We start from the raw sequence: 23,512 nt of genomic DNA, 5'->3' as shown, positions 1-23,512 counted from the left end.
GGTCAACATAAGCACTATATATGATGATGTTCTTGATGGGAGATTCAGAGACAGACTGAAGCTGAACAATCAAACTGGATCTCTGACCATCAGAAACACCACAACTGAACATGCTGGAGATTATAAACTAAAGATAACTGGAACAAAACCATCATCAATAACATTTATAGTTTCTGTCTGTAGTAAGTAGCAATTGTTATCCCTGTCCTTTAAATATTCTTGATATTAAAGTTTATTGACTGAGCTGATCTCAGTTTGATGTTTATATTCCTCAGACTCTGAACACTGTTGTGCTTCTACTGAAGCTGTGATCCGATTGGTCCTCTCTGCTCTGGTGGGCGTGGCTACTGTCATTCTTCTGTTTTATGACATCACATCCAGAAGAGTTGAACAAGATCAAGCACATATTTACACATCAGGTACATGACCGATGATGCAATTTATCGCAAATTACAGTATATTGATATTTGTGTGATTTATTAATTTAATACTACATATGTTCATGTTTTTCACAAAGTACAGAGGTGTGTGTTTTTGTCATAATACTGATGATTATTTCAGCTTGTGCTCTATTGTTCACTGTCAGATTTGTACAAATTAAATTTGAAAGAATTTATTGTATATAAACGGTTTCAACGGCAACACGTACAAAACGTTACTGCGCATGCAAACTTTTTTTTTAACAAACACAGACCGGAAGAAGCCAGGCGCGTGTGCCCGATGCAACTGTCTACTGTATATTTCCCAGACTTATATTTCTCGTCTATATTAGACACACAGATCTCTCTTTACTACTGCTGTCCATTTGTCATCTGTATTTGCTTGCCTTTATCAATAAAGTCTTCCCACTCTGAGGATCAAGTCTCTCCATGCTTTATTACATATGTTGTGTGACTCCTGGGTTGTGTATTTCAGTAGTGTGACACATAAGCTCTGCATCCAAATCTCTCACATGCTGCTGTGTCTCTAAGCTGTCAGGTATATGCATCTCCTAGATTCATAATTTAATTTAAAAAAAAAACTTTCTGACTACGAATGATGAATATGATGGGAGATTCAGAAACACTACATATGGGCGAGGAACATGGATCTCTGATTATCAGAAATGTCAGAATCACTCTCGATTTTATCATCTAGAGAACAACATCAGTCCCATTTCCAGTTTCTCAGAAGCGGAAGCCGTCGTAGATCGGTAAGCCTCGGTTGTGGCTAGAAGGGATAAAGTTCCAACCGGAAACGAACAATGAAATGAATTTTCTACCTGTTAGATTGTGTTTTATTAACATCTACATCTACACCTACCCCAACCCTAAACCTACCCCTTACAATAATGAAAAAAATAGCAATTATTGTTGTACAGTGTGACAAAAACTATGCTGTATTGATGTGCGCACACCCAGTAGCGCCATGCGTATCCCTTCTAGCCTTAACCAGAGATTGTCTTACTATAGGGAGATAAGAGGGTCTGTATTACTATCTACTATTACTTAATTACTATACTTACTACGTGTGCCATAGTAACCAATCACATTATAGCCTTGACGTCATTGAATTTCAGTCAAAGTTGCACGACACTCAGTCGCCGTTTACGGATCCCATAGGAATGAATGGGAAGTGCCGTAAGCTGAATCCCACCTCTCGCAAAAAGTCTGTGACTTCTCTTTTAAAATACTCTGCTACTGACTCGAAACTTTATATTTCTCTGCAATGAGGGGGTAAAATTGCTGTTTTTGAAGTAACTAAGCCTCATTGCTTGTAGAGAGAAACACGCAGATGTGGTTGTACACATGCAACTTTCATCCCTCTCTCTCTCGCTAAATCAAATAAATGATATAATGAATTAATTCAAATAAATGCGATCTTACCATACTACAAATCTGTGTCTGGTTTAAAGCAGGCCGAATGCTAACGAGCCGTAAAGCTGTAAAGGTTTTTCCTCTCGATGGTTCATCCAGCAGGCTTTTTATTTATTTGGTTGGCCTCGTTGGAGATGTTGGTTCACACTGAATGTTTAGAGTGTATTTTTTTCTAAGCCTTGTTACTAATCCAGGCCTCTACACTTCATTTTATCCAGAATAAAAGAGAAAGCTAAACTCATTTGTCAACTAGAATTTCAAAAGCGTTGTTTTGCCTAGATTTGCCAAAATCTGCAAAAAACAGAGATCGTGTTACAATTTCAAGTATTTCTCATCAGATTTTCTAAATCCTAAATCTCTCTGGTAAACAAATGCAAATTTCTCTAAATGAACAATTACTTTTATAGGTTACTAAGTGTTTTCTCTTTAACATTCAATTGATTCATTTTGTCGTAACAACATGCAAACATTACGGTTACGCGCTAAAGACATACCCTGCAGTATTTTTCCCATTTGTTTTGCACAGAATCTGTACAGAAATCTGGTTTGATCTGTCAGTGGATAAACAGCTTCTGCTGGATGTTTGCAGTTGCTGTGTATTCTCCTATAGTACGATAAACTCCTTGCATGCGCTTTCACTGGGTGATATAGCTTGTGCAATGCAAGTCAGAATGACCACAAAATTCAAGATTTGTGTATAAATTCTGTATGACCTTTAATATCTTTTTATACTTGCCTCGTATGACAGAATTAAGCAATATCACACGAGCAAGAGTGCTTTTTTCCTCAACATCAGCATGATTGCAAATGTGATACTGATTTTATGCAACAGTTCAACAAACACGAATTTAACATTGAGTTACCTTTTAGACATCATTGTGTTTGTTTTAACTTTAATGGAGAAGTTAGAATATGAAAAGCTTCGGGAGTCTAGCAACATTGTTGTTTACAAAATCTAAATACGGTAAAACATTTCACAACCCTTGTCTGAGGTCAAATATAATTGAAAGCTCACAACACTAAATAAAACACCATTAGATACTGATTTCTAGTCCAATATTTCACTCTTTTCTTAGTTTTCATTCAGGCCCAGAATTCATTTGAAAATGTAAGATCAGTAAAAGCGTGTTGATTTTTGTAATGATAAAGGAGACGGATGTGTGAGCAGAAACTAACTGAGGTCGAGGGAGGACACAACCAGATAAATATCACAGTTCAGTCGTGAGTGTTTTCAGACATTTTAAGCATCACTGTTGTGGGTTTTTCAGTGAACCGATGAAGAAAATGCTTCTCAAATTAGTTTTGTTCAGTTTGTGTTTGTGGCGTCTGGTTGGTGAGTTTGAAATGTGTTTTTATGGCTTCAGTTGTTTCTGTTCTGGTATCATGTCATAAATTACTGGTTGCATTAGTTAGAGATGATTAACATTAACTGTTATTCTCATATATAAATACACCCTGATATTGATCTGTGATCAAGTTTGAAGTTATTCAGGTTATTCAGTGATTGATTCAGTTAAATATGATGCTAAAACAAGCAACAGCATTAGTGTTAGTTGTATTCAAATTCATTCTAGTTCTCTTTCGTTCATCGTCTTTTATCTTTGTACTGCTGTAGATATTATTCATTTAAATTATAAAACAAATGTTCTTCAGGTGTGTTTGGTGATGAAGTGGAGTCAGTGTCAGTGATGGAGGGATATAAGGTCACTCTAAACTCTAGTCTTACTGAAATCAAGGATGATGATGTGATTCAGTGGAGGTTTGGATATGAAAACACTGTAATAGCTGAAATCAACGTAACGGCTGACAGCATGACTGTATATGATGATGTTCTTGATGGGAGATTCAGAGACAGACTGAAGCTGGACAATCAAACTGGATCTCTGACCATCAGAGACACCAGATATGAACACGCTGGGCTCTATAAACTACAGACCAACAGTGTGAGAAAGTGTTTCAAAATCACTGTATTTGATTGTAAGTATATATATTTCACCAATTTTATATTTGAATCAATACAAAGATGCAAATAATAATCCAACTACATTTGGCTTCTGTTGATTCATGATGATATTCATTTCAAATTAAAACTTCAAAGTATTTACTTTAGTAAACCACCACATAACCATATTTGCCCGTGATGAACCTTGTTTCTGATTGTTCTCTTTCTGTTTGGTGTTACAGTGAAGTCAGTGAAAGTGAAGAAGGGAGAATCAGTCACTCTAAACTCTGGTCTTACTGAAATAATACATGACGATGTGATTCAGTGGTGGTTTCACAGTGAAAACACTTTAATAGCTGAAATCAGTAAACGGGCCGACATCATGACTGTATATGATGATGTTCTTGATGGGAGATTCAGAAACAGACTGAAGCTGAACAAACAAACTGGATCTCTGACCATCACAAACCTCACAAACACAGACTTTGGAGTTTATGAACTACATAGCAATTATATTAAGGGGATTAAGTTCGTTCTCAATGTCCATAGTGAGTTAAATATGAATTACATTTTTTTGTTTAAAGATGCATTAATTAATCCACACAGCGTCTCTGTTCTGTTGCATAATATTATTAATTTTAAATTTAAATATCCATTTACTTTCATAAATCTTCAAGTTGTTTAACAGTATTAATCTGTGACAAACCCTGTTTGCTCTTTGTGTGTTACAGATGAACTATCAGTGGTGGAGGGAGATTCAGTCACTCTAAACAATCATCTTGCTGAAATGAGTGGTGATGATATTATGTGGTGGTTTGTACATACTAAAATAAATTTAATAGCTTTGATCAATAAACAGGCCAACATATTCGATATATATGAAGATCATGTTCTTGATGGGAGATTCAGAGGCAGACTGAAGCTGGACAATCAAACTGGATCTCTGACCATCACAAACATCACAACTCAACATGCTGGAGATTATGAACAAGTGACTAACAAAGTGTTTACGATTTTCAGTCTCACTGTCTATGGTGAGTGCATTATTGGTTTCATTTATTTATTGCAGCGCTAAAGTAAATTTAAGGAAGTATAATTACTTAGAATTACAATATAGCTTTATATTTAACTTTCTATTAAATTGTTTTTAAATGTTATACTTTTGATCAGTCTTGGTTCCTCTCAATGTTTCTTCCTCATCTGCTTGAATATCTTTATTTCTCTTTATTCTCTCATGTTTTCAGCTCGTCTGCCTGTTCCTGTCATCAGCAGTAGCTCTTCACAATGTTCTTCATCATCATCATCATCATCATCATATTGTTCATTGGTGTGTTCAGTGGTGAATGTGAGTCATGTGACTCTCTCCTGGTACAAAGGAAACAGTTTATTGTCCAGCATCAGTGTGTCTGATCTCAGCATCAGTCTCTCTCTACCTCTGGAGGTGGAATATCAGGATAAAAACACCTACAGCTGTGTGCTCAACAATCCCATCAGCAACCAGACTCAACATCTGGACATCAGTCAACTCTGTCAGCCATGTTCAGGTACAGCAGCGCTGATATTAGTTGATGATATTAACGTTTATTGACTGAGCTGATCTCAGTTTGATGTGTTTATTCCTCAGACTCTGAACACTGTTGTGGTTCTGCTGAAGCTGTGATCCTATTGGTCCTCTCTGCTCTGGTGGGCGTGGCTACTGTCATTCTCCTGGTTTATGGCATCACATCCAGAAGAGCTGAACAAGATCAAGCACATATTCACACATCAGAAATATGATTGATGTCATTTCTCACAAATTGTTTTGCATATGTAAATATTTGTGAGATTTATTCACTTATAGCTTCATATGTTCATCTTTTTTCAGGAAGTATTGAAATCTAAAGCAGAAAGCTGTGTTCGGTTTTCAGTGTCTGAGTTTTTAAAATGCAGTTTGAAAGGCATTATTGTTTATATTTTTCTCAGATAAGACACACGGATCTCACTGAATTACTGCTGTCCATTGCCATGTGTATCTGCTTGCCTTTATCAATAAAATGTTCTGTAATGTTCAAGAGTCTCTCCAGGTTTTATTACATTAATATTTTGAGCGCCTCCTGGAGAAATTCAGAAGTTTAGCAGAGCATGACTTATACAGCTTTACACTATTAAAACATAATTTGTAAATGTTTACATTATTAAGCACATTCTTCTACTATTACTACCAAATAAAATAATAATAATAAAGTTATTTGGTCTAACCTTAGATTTCTCATTCTGATATTCAAATTAGAATGACATTTAAACTAGTTCAATTACAAAACTGCATAATCGTTAATAGGAATACCATTTCCTAAAGAACGATGTATTCCAAATCTCTTTATACAAAACCACACTTAATCTCTTTTTATTTGGGAGAGAACACCAAATGTGATTCACTACTAGTCTCTGTAGTGAACTGGTAGTTGTATTACCCAGAAACAGGGTTTCATGGCTGATGCACACAATTCCTGTGTGGGTTGTGTTAGTGGTATTTGTGCGAAACTGTCCATGTCGGTCTTTACAGAATCAGTTCCTGTAGACCCCACCCACAGAAGGTGAGGTGTTGCGTCTGAGAATAGCTCCACTTTGTGTCTAGATCAGATAGGATGTTTATTGTACAGGCTGAATGTGAAAGTGTATGGTGTCCTACACTTGGAATTTGTGCTTTGTATTTAACCCATCCAAGTGTACACACACACACACACACACACAGCAGGGAGTAGTGAACACACAGCCCGAGCATGTTTGGTGCCTTGCTTAAAGGTGCTGTATGTAGGATTTTGACTCTACTAAAGCATAAAAGTACCATAATATGTTTGCAGATATTTAAGAAACATTCAGTAATTCTCCTTTGAAATGTGCATTCCGGGCCAGAATGTCTGTGTATGTTTTGAAATGCGAGTTTACCCAATTGTATTTCGGCACCCCGGGCTGCTAGTTGGTGGAAAACACAGCATATTGCATTTCATTCATCATCAGATGCGCTCATTCCTGTTGGTGTCCTTAATCTGGCAACCTGTGTGTGCGTCAAGTCTGAGGAGGAGGGGCCAGGTGAAAAAAACCCTCTCCAATATTTTCAATTTAGACTGCAATACCTAGTTCAACTGCTAGGTGTCAATCCAACATACAGCACCTTTAAGGTTTTCACCTCAGTCTTGGTATTGAAGGTGGAAGAGAGCACTGTTCATTCACTCTCCACATGATCCCTGTCGGTACAGACACTCGAAACCGCAACCTTTCGGTTACAAGTCTGACTCTCTTACCATTAGGCCACGACTGTCCTAAAACCAGTGCTGGCAGCAGTGCCAATGTTTTTTTTTTTTTTTTTTTTATGTAAGTACTTGTAAGCTCCTTTACCTTTTTTGTCCTTGTCAGCAAATTGCTGAGGACTGAAATTACACGGTTTCAAATTTCTCTCCAGGACGAGCAGTGTAGTGTGGATTTGGCATCCCAGGATTAGCTGAGTAGCAGCGATTCCAGTGGCTCTGTAACTCAACAGAGCCAATTGAGAGTCATGCTGATGCAGAATGAGCTTTGCTGTCAACAACAGCCCTCTCTACAGCCCCAGTTGACTGTGGGTATGGGGGCTGCTGGTAATGTGTTGGATGTCCCAGCTCTTACAAAAGTCTGCAACATCTATGCTATTGGACTGGGTACCATTATCTGAGTGGAGTTCTATTGGAATCCTCCATCTCCTGAACATCCCCTGCAATCGAACTATGACACCTGGAATGGAAACCCATACTCAGACAAATTCTGATGGGTTTTGCATTCCTGGTGTGATAGTTCCAAGCGTTAGATCCTCAGAGGGCATGTGGTGGAAACATTTACATGTTGAGAACAACAGCTCATCAGAGCCTCGCATGCAATGCAACACTGGCAATAAGCTAAATGTAATTCACTGAATGTAGTGTATGCAGCTCAGTTTGTGAGTTAAAGTTGAACCTGCTGTGGTCTGATTTATCTACATCTAATGTGGTTTGGTCTTTTGATGGACAAACAGCTTCTGTATTAGTCTGTCTATAGCATGGTTGAAAGAGGTCAGTGGTTTGTGGGTGAAGTGTTCTTTATGTTCTCTCCTGCTAAATATGAACCAATTTGTTTTTTTACTTCAACTGCATACAAAACATATTTATAGTTACATAAAATGAATCCATTAACAGTTAATTAAAAGTCAAAAGTCCAACATAATATTGTTATCATGCATCATTAATGAACTACACAGGTTGACAGCTGGTCGTCTCACAACATCATTAGAAACCAACATATAATAAATATACCAAAATATAACATAATATACCAAAATATAATCCAACGCTCCTTCAACACTTCACTCTGCCGCTGTTAGTTTTCCTACAGGACCAGAATTCACTTTAAAATATAATAAGTTTGATCATTTTCATGACTTCCTGTGTTAAAGGAAATAGTTGTGTGAGAATAAACTGGGGCAGAGGTTCAGTCTTGTTTGGGCAAGACCACAAACACACACAGTATCAGTACAATCGTGTTTCAGAGACGTTAAGCACTTCTATTGTAGGCTTTTCAGAGAACCGATGAAGAAAATGTTTCTCAAATTAGTTCTGTTCTGTTTGTGTTTGTGGCGTCTGGTTGGTGAGTTTGAAATCTGTTTTATGGCTTCAGTTGCTTCTGTTCTGGTACCATATAATACTTCCATGTAAAAAGTTTTATTTTGAAGCTTTAATCTGTGACCAACTCTGTTCTTCAGGTGTGTTTGGTGATGAAGTGAAGTCAGTGTCAGTGATGGAGGGAGATTCGGTCACTCTAAGCACTAGTCTGACTGAATTAATAGATGATGGTCTGATTCAGTGGAGGTTTGGGATTGAAATCACTTTATTGGCTGAAATTAATAAAAGGGCTGATAGAATAGCTGTATATGATGACGTTCTTGATGGGAGATTCAGAAACAGACTGAAGCTGGACAATCAAACTGGATCTCTGACCATCACAGACACCACACCTGAAGATACTGGACGTTATTTACTACTGATAAACCACATGAGCATAATTTTCACTCTCACTGTCTTTGGTAAGTTAAATATTTGTCTCACTTTTTTGTCACAAATACAACAACCACACAATATTTTTTTTTTTTTTTTTTACTATGCTTGTTTTTTGTATGTTCTATTGTTTTATGACAATTTATCCATGCATTATTCACTCAATTTAAAACTTTCTACTTTCAGAAACAGTCAAAGTTATTTAAAAGTCTTAATCTGTGACGAACCCTGTTTCTGTTTGTTCTCCGTGTGTTTGCTGATACAGAACTGAAGTTAGTGTCAGTGAAGAAGGGAGATTCAGTCACTCTAAACTCTGGTCTTACTGAAATGATGGATGATGATCTGATTGAGTGGAGGTTTGGACGTGTAAAGACTTTAATAGCTGAAATCAATAAACGGGGTGGCATCATGACAGTATATGAGGATGTTCTTGATGGGAGATTCAGAAACAGACTGAAGCTGGACAAACAAACTGGATCTCTGACCATCACAAACTTCAATATTGAACATGCTGGAGTTTATACATTACAGACGATCCATGTCAGGATTTATTTATATCTCATTGTCTATTGTGAGTTAAAAAAAACAATGTCACCTTTTTTTCTTCTGTTTTAATGACAAACATGAAATTAATTAATTCACCATTTTGTTTCTTTTTGTTGTTTTATTTAACAGTATTAATCTGTTTGTTGTCTTTGTGTGTTTGGTGATACAGATAAAATATCAGCGTTTGAGGGAGATTCAGTCACTCTAAACTCTGGTCTTACTGAAATGATGGATGATGATCTGATAATGTGGAAGCTTTGGATTGAAAGCACTTTAATAGCTGAACTTAATGTAACAGCTCAGGACATCAGTGTATATGATGATCACGTTTATGAGAGATTCAGAGGCAGACTGAAGGTGGACGTTCAAACTGGATCTCTGACCATCACAAGCACCAGATTTCAACATGCTGGACGTTATGAACTACTGATCAACCATATCACCATTAATTTTTATCTCACTGTCTTTCGTGAGTTAAAAAAGTCACCTTTTTATAACAAACTTCAATTAATTCATTTACTATTTTGTTTGTTTTTGTTGTTTTATTTAACAGTATTAATCTTTGACAAATCCTGTTTCTGTTTATTCTCTTTGTGTGTTTGATGATAAAGGTGAAATATCAGTGACGGAGGGAGATTCAGTCACTATAAACTCTGGTCTTACTGAAATGATGTATGATGATCGGATTCGGTGGAGGTTTTGGATTGAAGGCATTTTAAAAGCTGAAATCAGTAAAGAGGTCGACAGCATGACTGTATATGATGATGTTCCTGATGAGAGATTCAGAGGCAGACTGAAGCTGGACAAACAAACTGGATCTCTGATCATCACAAACATCACAACTGAACAAACTGGAATTTATGATCTGCAGATCAACATTTACAGCAGGTTTTTTTATCTCAATGTATATGGTGAGTTAAATATCAGTTTCACCTGTTTTATTTATTACAGGCTAAAAGTGGCTAATTTGTTAAAATTACTTATTTTTTATGTTTACAGCCAGGTTTATATTTAACTTTCTATATCACACTGTTTTAAACTATTTACTTTTGATCAGTCCTGGTCCCTCTTGATGTTTCTTCCTCGTCTATTTTAATATCTTCATTCATCCTCAATTGTCTTTGTTCTCTCATGTTTTAGCTCATCTGCCTGTTCCTGTCATCAGCAGAGACTGTTCCTCATCATCATCATCATCATATTGTTCATTTCTGTGTTCAGTGGTGAATGTGGGTCATGTGACTCTCTCCTGGTACAAAGGAAACAGTTTATTGTCCAGCATCAGTGTGTCTGATCTCAGCATCAGTCTCTCTCTACCTCTGGAGGTGGAATATCAGGATAAAAACACCTACAGCTGTGTGCTCAACAATCCCATCAGCACCCAGACTCAACATCTGGACATCAGTCAACTCTGTCAGCCATGTTCAGGTACAGCAGCGCTTATATTAGTTGATGTCTGCGGCTCTGTGCAGATATTAACGTTTATTGACTGAGCTGATCTGAGTTTGATGTGTTTATTCCTCAGACTCTGTCCACTGTTGTGGTTCTACGGAAGCTGTGATCCGATTGGTCATCTCTGCTCTGGTGGGCATGGCTACTGTCTTTTTTATGGTTTATGACATCAGATCCAGAAGAGCTGATCAAAATCAAGCACATATTCGCTCGTCACAAACCTAAATTATGAATGTAATTTCTCCTATAACAATTTTATCATTTATTATTCTTTTGTATTATGCTTTTGATGTTCATTTATTAGCAAATCATTTTCACCCTAAAAGATTATTTGAGAGCATAAAGTAGCGTTCACATATTAGTTCAAAGTTACAAAAGTGTGTGGTATGATAAATACTATGATTCATCAATATTACAATGCATTTTTTTTTTATTTTTTTTTTACAACCTTTTACAAACTTAATTTTGTTACAATGTTAGCTTTCATATTTGCTGGGGCTGTAAAGCACTTTAAAATGTACCTGTCTTATAATTTTATTGTTGTACAGATCAGACGGCTTTAATACTAGCAGAACATGAACACATAAAAAGTTGTTATATTTCCCAAATTATTAAAGAGTCACACAGATCTCACTTTACTACTGCTGTCCGGTTTTCATCTGTATTTGCTTGCCTTTATCAATAAAGTTTTCTCACTCTGAGCTTCAAGGGTCTCTCCATGCTTTATTACATTTATTATGTCGAGCGCCCTCTGGAGGAATACTAACTTGATGTATATTTGAACAGTTCAGCTCTGTGCAACATACACACAGATTTACATTATTAAATGTTTTAATTTTGTTTCTTTATTAGCAACAAAAAAAAAAAGTCAAGGTACCAGAGCGAAATAAGAACAGAGCAGTGTTCACTTTACAAAGTATTCTGATAATCTTTGCTAATATTGTTGAATCTTCGAATTACGCCTTTACTGTATGACCAAAATGACAGAGTATTTTATGTTTTAGCTGTTTGATCGCGCCGGCACCTCATGAACACTATATATTGACCTCAAACAGCACAGTCAGTTCATTATCAAAATAAAATACAGTCACCCAAACAGGCCTATCTAATATTTATCATTATATTACACAACTAATTATTTATCAAAATCAGCCAATAGGAATAATTACACATTACTAATTCAAGAAAGATTACTTTTACTTTTTATGCCTGCAACCCCGCCACCAGCAAGTTTCCTCCAGACATCTCGGTCCTGTGCCAATTGTTCCTGCCCCCACGTATGGTTCATTGGCTTCAAGTCTGCCTTCAGTTCACAGGAACCAGGCATTTTTTTGATTGGCCTCTTTTTCTCCTCCCTTGGGGTTTCAGGTGAGTCAGCCTTGTGATACTGTCTGCAGGCCTGAGGAGGATGTGTCCAATCCACCTCCAGCATCTTTGAAGAATGTCGTCTTCCACTGGTTGCTGTTTCATTCGTTGCCACAGTTTCTCATTTCTGATATTGTTTGGCCAACGGATTTTGAGGATCCTTCTGAGGCAGGTGTCAATGAAAACCTAGATTTTCTTTATGGTAGTGGTAGTAGTTCCCCAGGTCTCAGCTCCATACAGCAATACAGGCTTCACAATAGTGTTAAAAACCCTGATCTTGGTGTTGATGCCGATCTCTGAGAATCACCAGATGTTCTTCAGTTGGAGGAAAGCTGCTATTGCTTTGCTGATTTGATTGGGGGGGTGATGTCTAAGTTGCCACATCTAGCTACTGGGGTTCCTCAGGGCTCAGTGCTTGGACCACTTCTCATCTCAATCTACATATGATCACTAGGATCCATCATTCAGCTACATGGTTTTTCTTAACACTGCTATGCTGATGACAGACAACTCTACCTCTCATTCCAGCTAGATGATCCAACAGTAGCTGTTCGCATCTCAGCCTGCTGACTGGAGTAAAGATCACATTCACCTCAATCTTGCAAAAAAAAAAAAAAGTGAAAGTGACATGACGTGTGGCTAGTATGGTGTCCCATTCTCAGAATTTGTGCTCTGCATTTAACCCATCCAAGTGCACACACACACAGCAGTGAATAATGAACAAACACACACACACCCGGAGCAGCGGGAAGCCATTTTTGCAGTTAGAGGTTCAGTGCCTTGCTCAAGGGTACCTCAGTCGTCTATTGAAGGTGGAAGAAACTCTCTGACCATTACGCAATGACTGGTCTCAGCCAACCCAGTACTTCATCACAACTTAATGTATTAATTACCTAATAACTTATTTTATTAACTAATGAAGTTGATTACCACATTGGGTCGAAGCCATGCCTTTAAACTTCCAGTTGTCTGCTTTAATTAATCATTAGCTAATGATTTGCATGGGTATCAATATGGTTGAGGCACATGACAAACTAACTCACAATCTATGACCACAATGACATATTGCTTAACAATTAGTTAATACTTCTGTGCCTCAACAAGTAAAGTCATAACATAATGATACCTTAGCAAATCATTAGCTAATGATTAATTATTATTTAATGAATATTTGTGCACCCGTATTGTTAAGTGTTACGAACTATTGAAGCTTGTGTTCTGTAAATGAACAGCACCTTGTAGTCCCATCCCACAGGAGCACAAAATCCCTTTCATGGACCTTTACCTTGTCTGTTCCTTGCTGGTGGAATGACCTGCTTAACTCCATCTGTGCTACTCAGTCTTTAGCTATCTTTAAGAAACAGCTGAAGCGCATCTTCAACAGTAGACCCATTATTTCTATTTTCTATTCTATATGTCTATTTAAAAAAGAAAAAAAAAATCGGTGTGTTTGTTGCCCTTTTTTTATTTGATTGCTTTATTGTTCTCCTTGTTTGTAAATAGCATTGGATAAAAGTGTCTGCTAAATTATTACATTTCATTTTGCAAAACACCATTTAGATTTCCAAAATTTTAAGTTGGTCAGTGAACATTGAAAATTTTCTCTTTGTAGTTTTGTTAATTAAATAAAGGTTAAAGAGAATGAACAAGTCATATATTCTAGATTTTACTTCATAAAAAAAAAAAAAAAAAATCTCCTTTTTTTTTTTATTTGGGGTTTGGAGAATAAGTGCATGGTATTATCCATTACATTGTTCTCCAAAATTATTGGTTCTACATATGTTCAATTCAGCAAACCCTCCTCTGTTACTGGGTAAAATATACTTCAGCTTAATAAGTCATGAGGAACTTGACAGAACTCGACAGTTGTCGAGGCTGGTGTATATATTTAAATATACACAAAGCTAGACAACTGTCTAGTTCTGTTTCCTCTTTAGTTATTACAACACATCAACTTTGGCCCAAGTGTTGGAGACATTTAGTTTTTCAAAGCATATAAATATAATGCAAGGAAAAGGAATGTTATATATGATTAATTAAAGATTTCCTTCGCTCTACTTTTGACCAGTTGTGGTTCGTCTTGATGTTTCTTTCTCTCTGCTTGAATATTCATCCTCATTTATCTATTCGCTCATGTTTTCCAGCTCGTCTGCCTGTCACCGGGAAAATACAGAAACGCAAAGAGATTGTGAAGTTGGACAAGAAATGCTGTGATAGATGATGTTACTTTAAAGATATGCATATTGGTATAATACTTAGAAGATACTGAAGCTGGCTAGAGAAGCAAATGAGTAGCTTTAAAGCATGGGTCGTATAGCAAAACATGATTAGCATATTGGAGAATACTTGGAATGGCAATTTTGAGTGAGACCTGCGTACCAGATAGTCTTTACAAGCTTTTATTACAAATACACATAAGATGATTTAAGCATTTTCAGACTTTTGGAAAACACTTGAAAATGCTAGTGTGGACGGATACATATTACCATGCCTGTTTATTTCTGCTTAATTTCCACTGGTTTTGACTCAAACTTTGACTTACAGTTTATCGCTTCAGACAACCTGTTTGCGGATTGTCTGAACTTCCTGCTTTTGAGTTTGAAAATGTAAGAGATCAGCAAAATCTTGTTGATTTCCGTGATGTATAAGAGGATGGATGTCTGAAAATAAACTGTGATGAAAGTTAGGGGAGGATTTACACACAACCAGATAAATATCACAGTTCACTTATGTTTCAGACATTTTAAGGGTTTGCTATCGAGAGCTTTTCAGTGAACCAATGGCAATCAAATTAGTTTTGTTCTGTTTGTGTTTGTGGAATCTGGTTGGTGAGTTTGAAATGTGTTTTTATGACTGCATTTATTTTTGTGAAAGATTCACTGTTTGTTTTTCCAAACGGTGGTTTTATAAAAACACTGAAGCTCAAACATCAGTGGCGTGGTGTGTTCATGTTGTGTTGAGCTCAAATCAGCTCCATCAATAAATGAGTTTCATTCAGAATTGATTGGAAATTGAGTTTAATTGAAATTTCCAAACAGTTTATTTTAGTAAGCCATCATACGATTATTTAAAGGTCTATCATTTAAACAGAAGAATCTTGTGTTTGTTCTTCAGGTGTGTTTGGTGATAGAGATGAAGTGAAGTCAGTGTCAGTGTTTGAGGGAGATTCAGTCACTCTAAACTCTGATCTTACTGGAACACAGACACATGATCTGATAATGTGGACGTTTGGACCGAACTATGTGCTCATAGCTAAATACATTAGAGTATCCGGTAAGATCTCTATATATAATAATGTTCTTGATGGGAGATTCAGAGACAGACTGAAGCTGGATCATACTGGATCGCTGACCATCACAGACACCACGACCACAGACTCTGGACTTTATACAGTAACCATCAGCGGAAGTACCGAGATCAGATACAGATTCAATGTTATAGTCATTGCTGGTAAGTAACAGTTACAGTGTCGTTTGTGCTGCCAGCTTCATACTAATCATTTTCTTTAGGTGTATTTACACAAATAATTCTTTAATAAACATTTATAGAACAAATCATTTGAGAGTACATGCGCAGTCATTTATGTACTTTCTCCTTATGTTTTTAAATGCTCTTTCATTTTGCCATTTCCCTCCCTGACAGTGTAATCTTGTTAAATATGAATCTATTATAATTCTTGAGAAATTAATTAAGATGAAGAGTATCAGCATTAAACACTAATTCTCAATAAAAACATGCGGTAACACTTTATTTTAGGGTTTCTTAACTAGTTGCTTATTAGCATGCATATTACTAGAATATTAGTCATTTATTAGTAGTAATTAAGCACATATTAATACCTTATTCTACATCCCTAATCCTACCCAATACCTAAACATAACAACTACCTTACTAACTATTAATAAGCAGCAAATTAGGAATTTATTGAGGGAAAAGTTAATAGTGAATAAGTGTTCCCTATTTTAAAGTGCTACCAAACATGCATACACCGGCAAATAAAACAGCCTCTTAATTATTGTTACTTACTGTTCATTTATTCTCTCATGTTTTCAGCTCGTCTGCCTGTTCTTGTCATCAGCAGTAGCTCTTCACAATGTTCATCATCATCATCATCATCATATTGTTCATTGGTGTGTTCAGTGGTGAATGTGAGTCATGTGACTCTCTCCTGGTACAAAGGAAACAGTTTATTGTCCAGCATCAGTGTGTCTGATCTCAGCATCAGTCTCTCTCTACCTCTGAATGTGGAATATCAGGATAAAAACACCTACAGCTGTGTGCTCAACAATCCCATCAGCACCCAGACTCAACATCTGAACATCAGCAAACTCTGTCACACATGTGCAGGTATGGCAGCACTGATATTAGTGTTTATTATGTGGATATAAATAGAAGGTGCTTCTCAATAAGCACTGATAAGGTAAGAAATCCTTCCAGTAGTGAGGGACACTTTTGAAACAAGCTTTGAAACCTTTTGTGAATCATTTCTTTGGAGCCAGTGATTTGGAGTCATGCGATTTCATGCTACTGTTCCGTTCAAGATACTCATTTTAAATTTCCGACTGTTTATTAGTGATTTAATGGTCTTCATCTTGTTCTGTTTGTTCTTCAGGTGTGTTTGGTGATGAAGTGAAGTCAGTGTCAGTGTTTGAGGGAGATTCAGTCACTCTAAACTCTGGTCTTACTGGAACACAGACAGATGATCTGATAATGTGGAAGTTTGGACCAAACTATGTGCTCATAGCTGAATACATTAGAGTATCCGGTAAGATCTCTATATATAATAATGTTCTTGATGGGAGATTCAGAGACAGACTGAAGCTGGATCATACTGGATCTCTGACCATCACAGACACCAGGACCACAGACTCTGGACTTTATCAAATAATAATCAAAGGCACAAAACTGACCATAAACACATTTAATGTTACTGTCTATGGTGAGTCACAATTACACAACAATATTAAACAGTATTTTTACACAAACCCCTTACTCTTAAGATCATTTTCTGTTCACATTATTGTTTTTAATTAGTCTTTTATTTAGTCATTTTTGTATGACATTCTCCTCTCTGACAGTGTAATCTTGTTAAATTTGTTTATTGAGCTGATCTCTATCTTTTCTTGTAGATGAGACTGACACATTCACTCCAATGTCTCTTTTTAGCTGCTACAACAACAGATTTATATCCCATAATAATCACTGATTATATCCCATAATACTACATTTGCTGATTGTTTCTGAATGATCCAATGCATTATCAGTTCTCATGATAAATTTGAAGTAAATTTCTTTCACAACTGTCAGTATTGTTTTTGTTTTGTTCATTCTGTGTGTTTGTGTTTGTCTGATAGGAATCTAAGATGACAGCGGTGAAATACACGTGTTTCCGCTCAGAACAATGATCTGTGTTTCTGTTCACAAATGATGTTCTGACCACAACAACTGCATCTGCCTTCACAATCTGTTTCAAATATGAGATTATCATTTATATTTCCTCTTCCTCTAATGAGTTTATTGTGATCCTGAATGATAAATACTCTTTAATTTAGTATAAACAATTAGACATTTTTTCTCCAAATGTATCTGCCTGCCCTCATGAGTAAAGTTTTCTCAATGCTTTATTACATTATGCCGAGTGCCCCCTAGAGGAATACTAACTTTATATATATTTTAATTTTCAGAAAAGGCAACATATACAGCTTAACATTATTAAAACATAATTTTTAACTGTGCATTATTGTTCAGCTCATTATTTTTTTTTCTGAGATTTTTTTTTTTTTTTTAAATAGCTTACTATTACTATTTTTATTAATGTGTTGCCTAGGCGTATTTTTCATTGTGTTTTTGGAAAATAATAATAAATGTAAAATAAATTTTAAAAATGTGTATTATGTATTATTCGTTGTCCCATTTCTGGTTTTCTCAGAAGCGGAAGTTGGCATAGATCTGTAAACTTCAACAGTAGGGTGACTACCGTTCCCGTTTTGCGTTGTACCGCATGTGGAGTGGGGGATTCCCTGTCAGAAAACAAAACTACCCGTGTTCCCGGATAAGTAGCTATTTTACAATATGTCATAATGGCAACAAAAAAGAGAAAATGTCCTCATGTTAAGTTGCATTGTGGCATAATGGTGTTTTCTGGAAGGGACTAAAGGACAAAGTATTTTCACGAGCTGAATGGCAGAATACAAGTGTTTTTATTAAATTAGACAGACATTATGTAACCCAGGACCACATTGTTTACAAACTCACCAATTCAATTCAATTCAAGTTTATTTGTATAGCGCTTTTTACGATACAAATCATTGCAAAGCAGCTCTACAGGAATTTAAGTTTCCACAATATATTTATATATTGCAGAACCTTAATATATTTAACTTATGGCAAAATTTGTTGTCTGAGCGTTGGCATCCTCTGAGGTCCTCTGAGGGGTTGGCATCATCTCTTCTCAGGTGCTCGGTCATCTCAGATCATTTAAGGGTTGGAGACTGAAGCTTCTGTAATTCCTAGTTACCATGGCAGAAACAGAGAAACAAATAGAGACATAATTAGCGTAGCTGCTGTTCCATCTAAGCAAAAATGATTTGTTCAACCCAAGCTAAAGAATAATAATAATGTACATTTGATCAGATATAACTGCAGTACAAGATTATAAGATGCATTATGTGTATGCTTGGCTAAAGAGATGTGTCTTTAATCTAGATTTAAACAGAGAGAGTGTGTCTGAACCCCGAACGTTATCAGGAAGGCTATTCCAGAGTTTGGGAGCCAAATGTGAAAAAGCTCTACCTCCTTTAGTGGACTTTGCTATCCTAGGTACTACCAAAAGTCCAGAGTTTTGCGACCTTAGGGAGCGGGTTGGATTATAGCGTGGTAGAAGACAAGTTAGGTACGCAGGAGCTAAACCATTTAGGGCCTTATAGGCAAGTAATAATATTTTGTAAATGATACAGAACTTTATAGGTAGCCAGTGCAGAGACTGTAAAATTGGGGTAATATGATCATATTTTCTTGACCTGGTAAGAACTCTAGCCGCTGCATTTTGGACTATCTGTAGCTTGTTTATTGAAGATGCAGGACAACCACCTAACAGTGCATTACAATAGTCCAGTCTAGAGGTCATGAATGCATGAACTAGCTTTTCTGAATCAGAAACAGGTAGCATGCTTCGAAGCTTAGCAATGTTTCTAAGATGGAAGAATGCTGTTTTTTGTAACATGGGAAATATGATTTTCAAAGGACAAGTTGCTGTCTAATATAACACCCAGATTTTTGACTTTAGAGGACGTAACAGTACATCCGTCTAGTTGCAAATTGTAATCCAAGAGATTCTGTGTACTGTTTTTTGGTCCAATAAGTAATATCTCTGTCTTATCTGAATTTAATAGGAGGAAATTATTTGTCATCCAATCTTTTACATTTTTTACACAATCTATTAGCTTAGATAGTTTAGAAGTTTCATCTGGTCTTGTTGAGATATATAGTTGAGTATCATCAGCATAACAATGAAAACTAATCCCGTATTTTCTAATAATATTACCAAGAGGCAACATGTATATTGAAAATAGAAGATGACCTAGGACAGATCCTTGTGGTACTCCATACAACATTAATGGTCAAAACTGTTAAAAGCCATTTGTTTTCTGAAAATAAAATGACATCTTGTACTTGAAAATAGTACATTCTGTTAGAATTTTACAGTCAAATAAACAAAATATGTGAAAATGTATTTTATGTAACTAATGCAGTAGTGGCTCTTGACCATAAATTTAGGCCGGACAGAGTCTGACTGTTAGTGCAACTTTATGTTAATAAACTAGTTTCCCTCAAAACAAATGATGTCACTTCTAACAAGTCATGTGATTTAGGACATATGCTTAAGATTTTAAAAGGCAAGTAGCAGCAATGTAACAGAGTGGACTGGAGTTTAAGAGACATAAACTAATAGTACAATTTTTTTACAGTATATAGCACTTTTAAAGCTACAACGCTTTACACAAAGCGCTTTACAAAATATTGTACATGAATAATGGTTGTAACACTTGGACCAATCAGAAACACAAATATTTGTTATATTTAACAAATAATCTCTTATGCCCCCTCACCTAACCAAAAGGCCAACTATGAAGGACTGTTTGTATGTTGTTTGTTAGACTAGTCAGTGTTAGTGTTTAGTTAATAAAAGTTGTGTGCACAAATTACATGAGTTTCTGATTCTGCCTTGCATATTAAATGTCCCTTTACGATTTTGACCCTCGCTACATGCTCTAATGCATTAATAGGAAAGTATTTCCTGTGGCCAAGGAAATATCCTTTCTTAACGTTGATCCGAACTTACACTGAATGTTCGCTGGACAGGCAGATCAGCTGATGGCAATTTAATTCTGTGACGATATAAATCTGTCAGCTGATATAAATAATTGTAATTAATCATAATTAATCGTAATTATGTATATACAATTCCCTTTTGAGCTTATAAATTGCTTGATTAATTTGTGTCGGTAAACTGGCACTATTGGCCCTAAGTAAAGTAAATTACACATACTAAATGCATAACCTGAATCTGTGATCCCTGCTGACAAAACAGCTAAAACCGAGTTGACTTAGCTGGCCAAGCTGGTGTTCAGCTGGTTTTAGCTGGTCTAAACCAGCTAAAACCAGCCTGACCGCAGATAAGAAGAGTGTTCTAAAACCAGGCTGGGAAACCATCTAAAACCATCTTAGGCAGGGATCTGTCTATTTAAACTCTGCCTATGAAATAACAGACAAAGGACTAAGGCAAAGTTCATTTGGGTTGAGCAAAACACATTATATGCATTATTATAATGCAAGGCAAAAGGTTTTCAATATGCAAAGAAGTTTAGTCTGAGACTGAATTTGGTCCCTGACAAGGACAAAATTTGACATATTTCCCTGATTGACAATAGTGGGTGAAACAGGGTTTTTCTCTTTTCTTATCTCTGTTTTGGCAAGCTGGCGTACAAAGGTACTGTAGTTTACATCACATCATTACTGAGAGAAAAACATACTATAATGATGTTTGACGATGTATGTAACATGTAAAACACAGCTACTATTTCTGAATGCAATGCTTAAGTTATTTCCATTAAAATAGGTTCAAAATGAATTTGCACATTCCCTATATCTGTATATTTAACAGTAAGGTAAACTATTAAAAACAAAAAAACATGCTCACTTCCCAGACTAAACTGTTTCTCAAATATCCCTCTTGGCTCCATTCCATTGCAGTTAGACACAAAGGTCATTTTTCTAAGTGTAATTGAGAATTTATTAATTTTTCATGTCCACACAATGAGATCAATAAATCGACATTTATGAATTGTTTTATGACTGAGTCACATATTTGTGTATTTAGAGCAAATGGTTCTGGTTCTCAAACTGTGGCAGCCTAAATCATACCACTGTGGGAAAAAGAAAGAAACATTGTGTACATTGTACTGTAAACATTGTGTTGGGAAAAAGTACACTGGTTATATTGTGTTGGTGTGTATAAATAACTTGCCTGTACATTATGAAAAACGGTATGTATTACACGCTGAATAGAGCCTCACAGAGCTTCCTTTATTTTGTCTAATCATTTGTTCACTTCTAATTTCATTTCATTCATCTCAATCCCTGTTTCTGTTTTGAGCCTGTTTTCAGATTCTGAAACCAGTGTTTGTTTCTGTTTTGGTTTCTACTTTGTCTGCCTTTAAGTTAATAAAGACCTGCGTTTGAACCCAGACCCCTGTTTACACGGTGTGTTCCCTTACAATTATCACCAAAGATTGGATTCAATCTTTTTGTCAATATATATATATATATATATATATTACATTATACTTATATTATACAATATTATACTTGTAGATTAATGTTATATTTTTGTAATATCTGTAGAGACATTATTTCATGTATTAGTCCAATACATGGCTGGTTTTCGTCATTAACAGATTTGTATTTATTTTTTCAGTCATTTAATTTTAAATGTGTATTTCTATTATTTGTTTTCTGCCATTTTTAATTAATTAATTTATAAATTCATTTAAACAAAAAAAAAAAAAGAGTAATAAAGTGTACTATAAAGTACAATCAAAAGCTTTAATTATAATCACATTGCACTTGAATAAAGTTAAAGGTGTAATCTGCCGACTGTCCTGCAGGTGATCTCATCTTCTTACGGTCTTCTTAGGGATTTACGATTATTCCAGAGCACTCGTAGATCTACGAAGATTTTAAAGTACTACTTAAGTTACGATGCATTTGGGATACGGTCCACAAGTCTAAGATGATTTGTGCGATCGTTTTACGATCAATTTAAGCTTATGATGCTTTTGGGATATGCAGCCCTGATCAGTTCACTTCTGGTTGATCTGAAGTCATAAACCAGCATAGCAACGGTAGCATGCGACAACAGTGGGTGCAGTGTGTAAAGGGAACTGTGCATTGTGCATTTAGCTCCTTTTCAAGTAGACTTCTACAATAAATTCACAAGCTTTCAAGAAACCGCTTCCGTTCTCTGTTGCTCGGCTGCAGTCATATCTCGTAAATTCACACACACACACACACAAATGCGCCCTACCCCCTAAAAGCAATAAACTATAAATCCCAGGGAACAAATATTTCTGTAAGATCAGGGTTTGGAGTGACAGAATCTCCCCCCATCAGTTATTGTTGGACTAAATAAAACACATTTGATTGGTATAATTGGTGTGTGTGCACATGGATGAGAGAAATAGAGAGCACAATCTCTAAGAATGGGTTACCATGCTTGTCCAAGCATCACTTTTACTTTCACTTTACAATAGTCAGAGGCGGATAAAGTACACAGCTCCGTTACACTCTTAAAAATAAAGGTGCTTCACGATGCCATAGAAGAACCTTTTTGTCTAAATGGTTCCATAGAGAAGCTTTAACATCTGAAGAACCTATCTGTTTCACAAATGTTTTTTTGTGGTGAAAGAAGGTTCTTCAGATTATAAAAAGGTAAGGAAGAGATGGTTCTTTGAAGAACCTTTGACTGAATGGTTCTTTGTGGAACCAAAAATGGTTCTTCTATGGCATCGCTTGAAGAACCTTTATTTTTAAGAGTGTACTTGAGTGAACGTACAGATCCTGCTGGTCAAATATTGCTCAATTAACAAGTGAAAGTTGTAAAAACAGATTTTTACTTAAGTAAAAGTACAGAAGTACCAAAAGTAAATTTCCTTTTTTTATGTCAATGCACCGTTTTATTATTGCTGTATGTAATACTTGCAATACCTCTGAAGCAACTTGCAATAAATTACACCTACTGAATACACCGAGTAGCTTGT

General features: G+C 36.0%; 3 protein-coding genes across 4 annotated transcripts; all 3 read left to right on the top strand.

Moving 5' to 3' along the window:
• The first annotated feature begins 3,095 nt into the window (after window positions 1-3,095).
• On the top strand, window positions 3,096-5,846 carry LOC306874901 (uncharacterized protein). The gene is made up of 6 exons (XM_079425224.1): window positions 3,096-3,189; window positions 3,510-3,833; window positions 4,041-4,346; window positions 4,530-4,832; window positions 5,043-5,342; window positions 5,423-5,846. The coding sequence occupies exons 1-6, from the start codon at window positions 3,132-3,134 to the stop codon at window positions 5,572-5,574; spliced, it is 1,443 nt and encodes a 480-aa protein (XP_079281350.1). The 5' UTR covers window positions 3,096-3,131; the 3' UTR covers window positions 5,575-5,846.
• A 2,433-nt stretch (window positions 5,847-8,279) lies between these two features.
• Window positions 8,280-11,529, top strand: LOC306874896 (uncharacterized protein). The gene is made up of 7 exons (XM_079425214.1): window positions 8,280-8,427; window positions 8,543-8,863; window positions 9,100-9,405; window positions 9,550-9,849; window positions 9,992-10,291; window positions 10,521-10,805; window positions 10,903-11,529. The coding sequence occupies exons 1-7, from the start codon at window positions 8,370-8,372 to the stop codon at window positions 11,052-11,054; spliced, it is 1,722 nt and encodes a 573-aa protein (XP_079281340.1). The 5' UTR covers window positions 8,280-8,369; the 3' UTR covers window positions 11,055-11,529.
• A 3,292-nt stretch (window positions 11,530-14,821) lies between these two features.
• Window positions 14,822-20,397, top strand: LOC306875193 (uncharacterized protein). Of its 2 annotated transcripts, XR_013784719.1 has the most exons (6): window positions 14,822-15,022; window positions 15,309-15,644; window positions 16,248-16,541; window positions 16,807-17,133; window positions 17,549-18,010; window positions 19,876-20,397. XR_013784719.1 is itself a non-coding variant. In XM_079425650.1 (5 exons), exons 1-5 carry the CDS (start codon window positions 14,974-14,976, stop codon window positions 17,554-17,556), a joined length of 1,014 nt encoding a protein of 337 aa, XP_079281776.1. In that variant the 5' UTR covers window positions 14,822-14,973; the 3' UTR covers window positions 17,557-18,082. The 2 variants fall into 2 exon arrangements, 1 of the variants encoding a protein (XP_079281776.1); XM_079425650.1 differs by lacking the exon at window positions 19,876-20,397 and having other exon boundaries at window positions 17,549-18,082.
• The last annotated feature ends 3,115 nt before the right edge of the window (window positions 20,398-23,512 follow it).

This window comes from Barbus barbus (genome assembly GCF_936440315.1).
Source record: "Barbus barbus genome assembly, chromosome: 9".
NCBI classification, from domain to species: Eukaryota; Metazoa; Chordata; class Actinopteri; order Cypriniformes; family Cyprinidae; genus Barbus; species Barbus barbus.
This window is presented reverse-complemented; position numbering and strand designations above follow the sequence as displayed.

Bases quoted from the DNA above. Each gene is read 5' to 3' on its own strand.
- LOC306874896 (XM_079425214.1), top strand. From the start codon at position 8,370: ATGAAGAAAATGTTTCTCAAATTAGTTCTGTTCTGTTTGTGTTTGTGG. The intron at 9,406-9,549 runs GTGAGTTAAAAA...TTGGTGATACAG, and splicing joins TTTATATCTCATTGTCTATT to ATAAAATATCAGCGTTTGAG. The intron at 10,292-10,520 runs GTGAGTTAAATA...CTCATGTTTTAG, and splicing joins TTTTTATCTCAATGTATATG to CTCATCTGCCTGTTCCTGTC.
- LOC306874901 (XM_079425224.1), top strand. From the start codon at position 3,132: ATGAAGAAAATGCTTCTCAAATTAGTTTTGTTCAGTTTGTGTTTGTGG. The intron at 3,834-4,040 runs GTAAGTATATAT...TTGGTGTTACAG, and splicing joins CAAAATCACTGTATTTGATT to TGAAGTCAGTGAAAGTGAAG. The intron at 4,833-5,042 runs GTGAGTGCATTA...TCATGTTTTCAG, and splicing joins TTTCAGTCTCACTGTCTATG to CTCGTCTGCCTGTTCCTGTC.
- LOC306875193 (XM_079425650.1), top strand. From the start codon at position 14,974: ATGGCAATCAAATTAGTTTTGTTCTGTTTGTGTTTGTGGAATCTGGTT. The intron at 15,645-16,247 runs GTAAGTAACAGT...TCATGTTTTCAG, and splicing joins CAATGTTATAGTCATTGCTG to CTCGTCTGCCTGTTCTTGTC. The intron at 16,542-16,806 runs GTATGGCAGCAC...TTTGTTCTTCAG, and splicing joins ACTCTGTCACACATGTGCAG to GTGTGTTTGGTGATGAAGTG.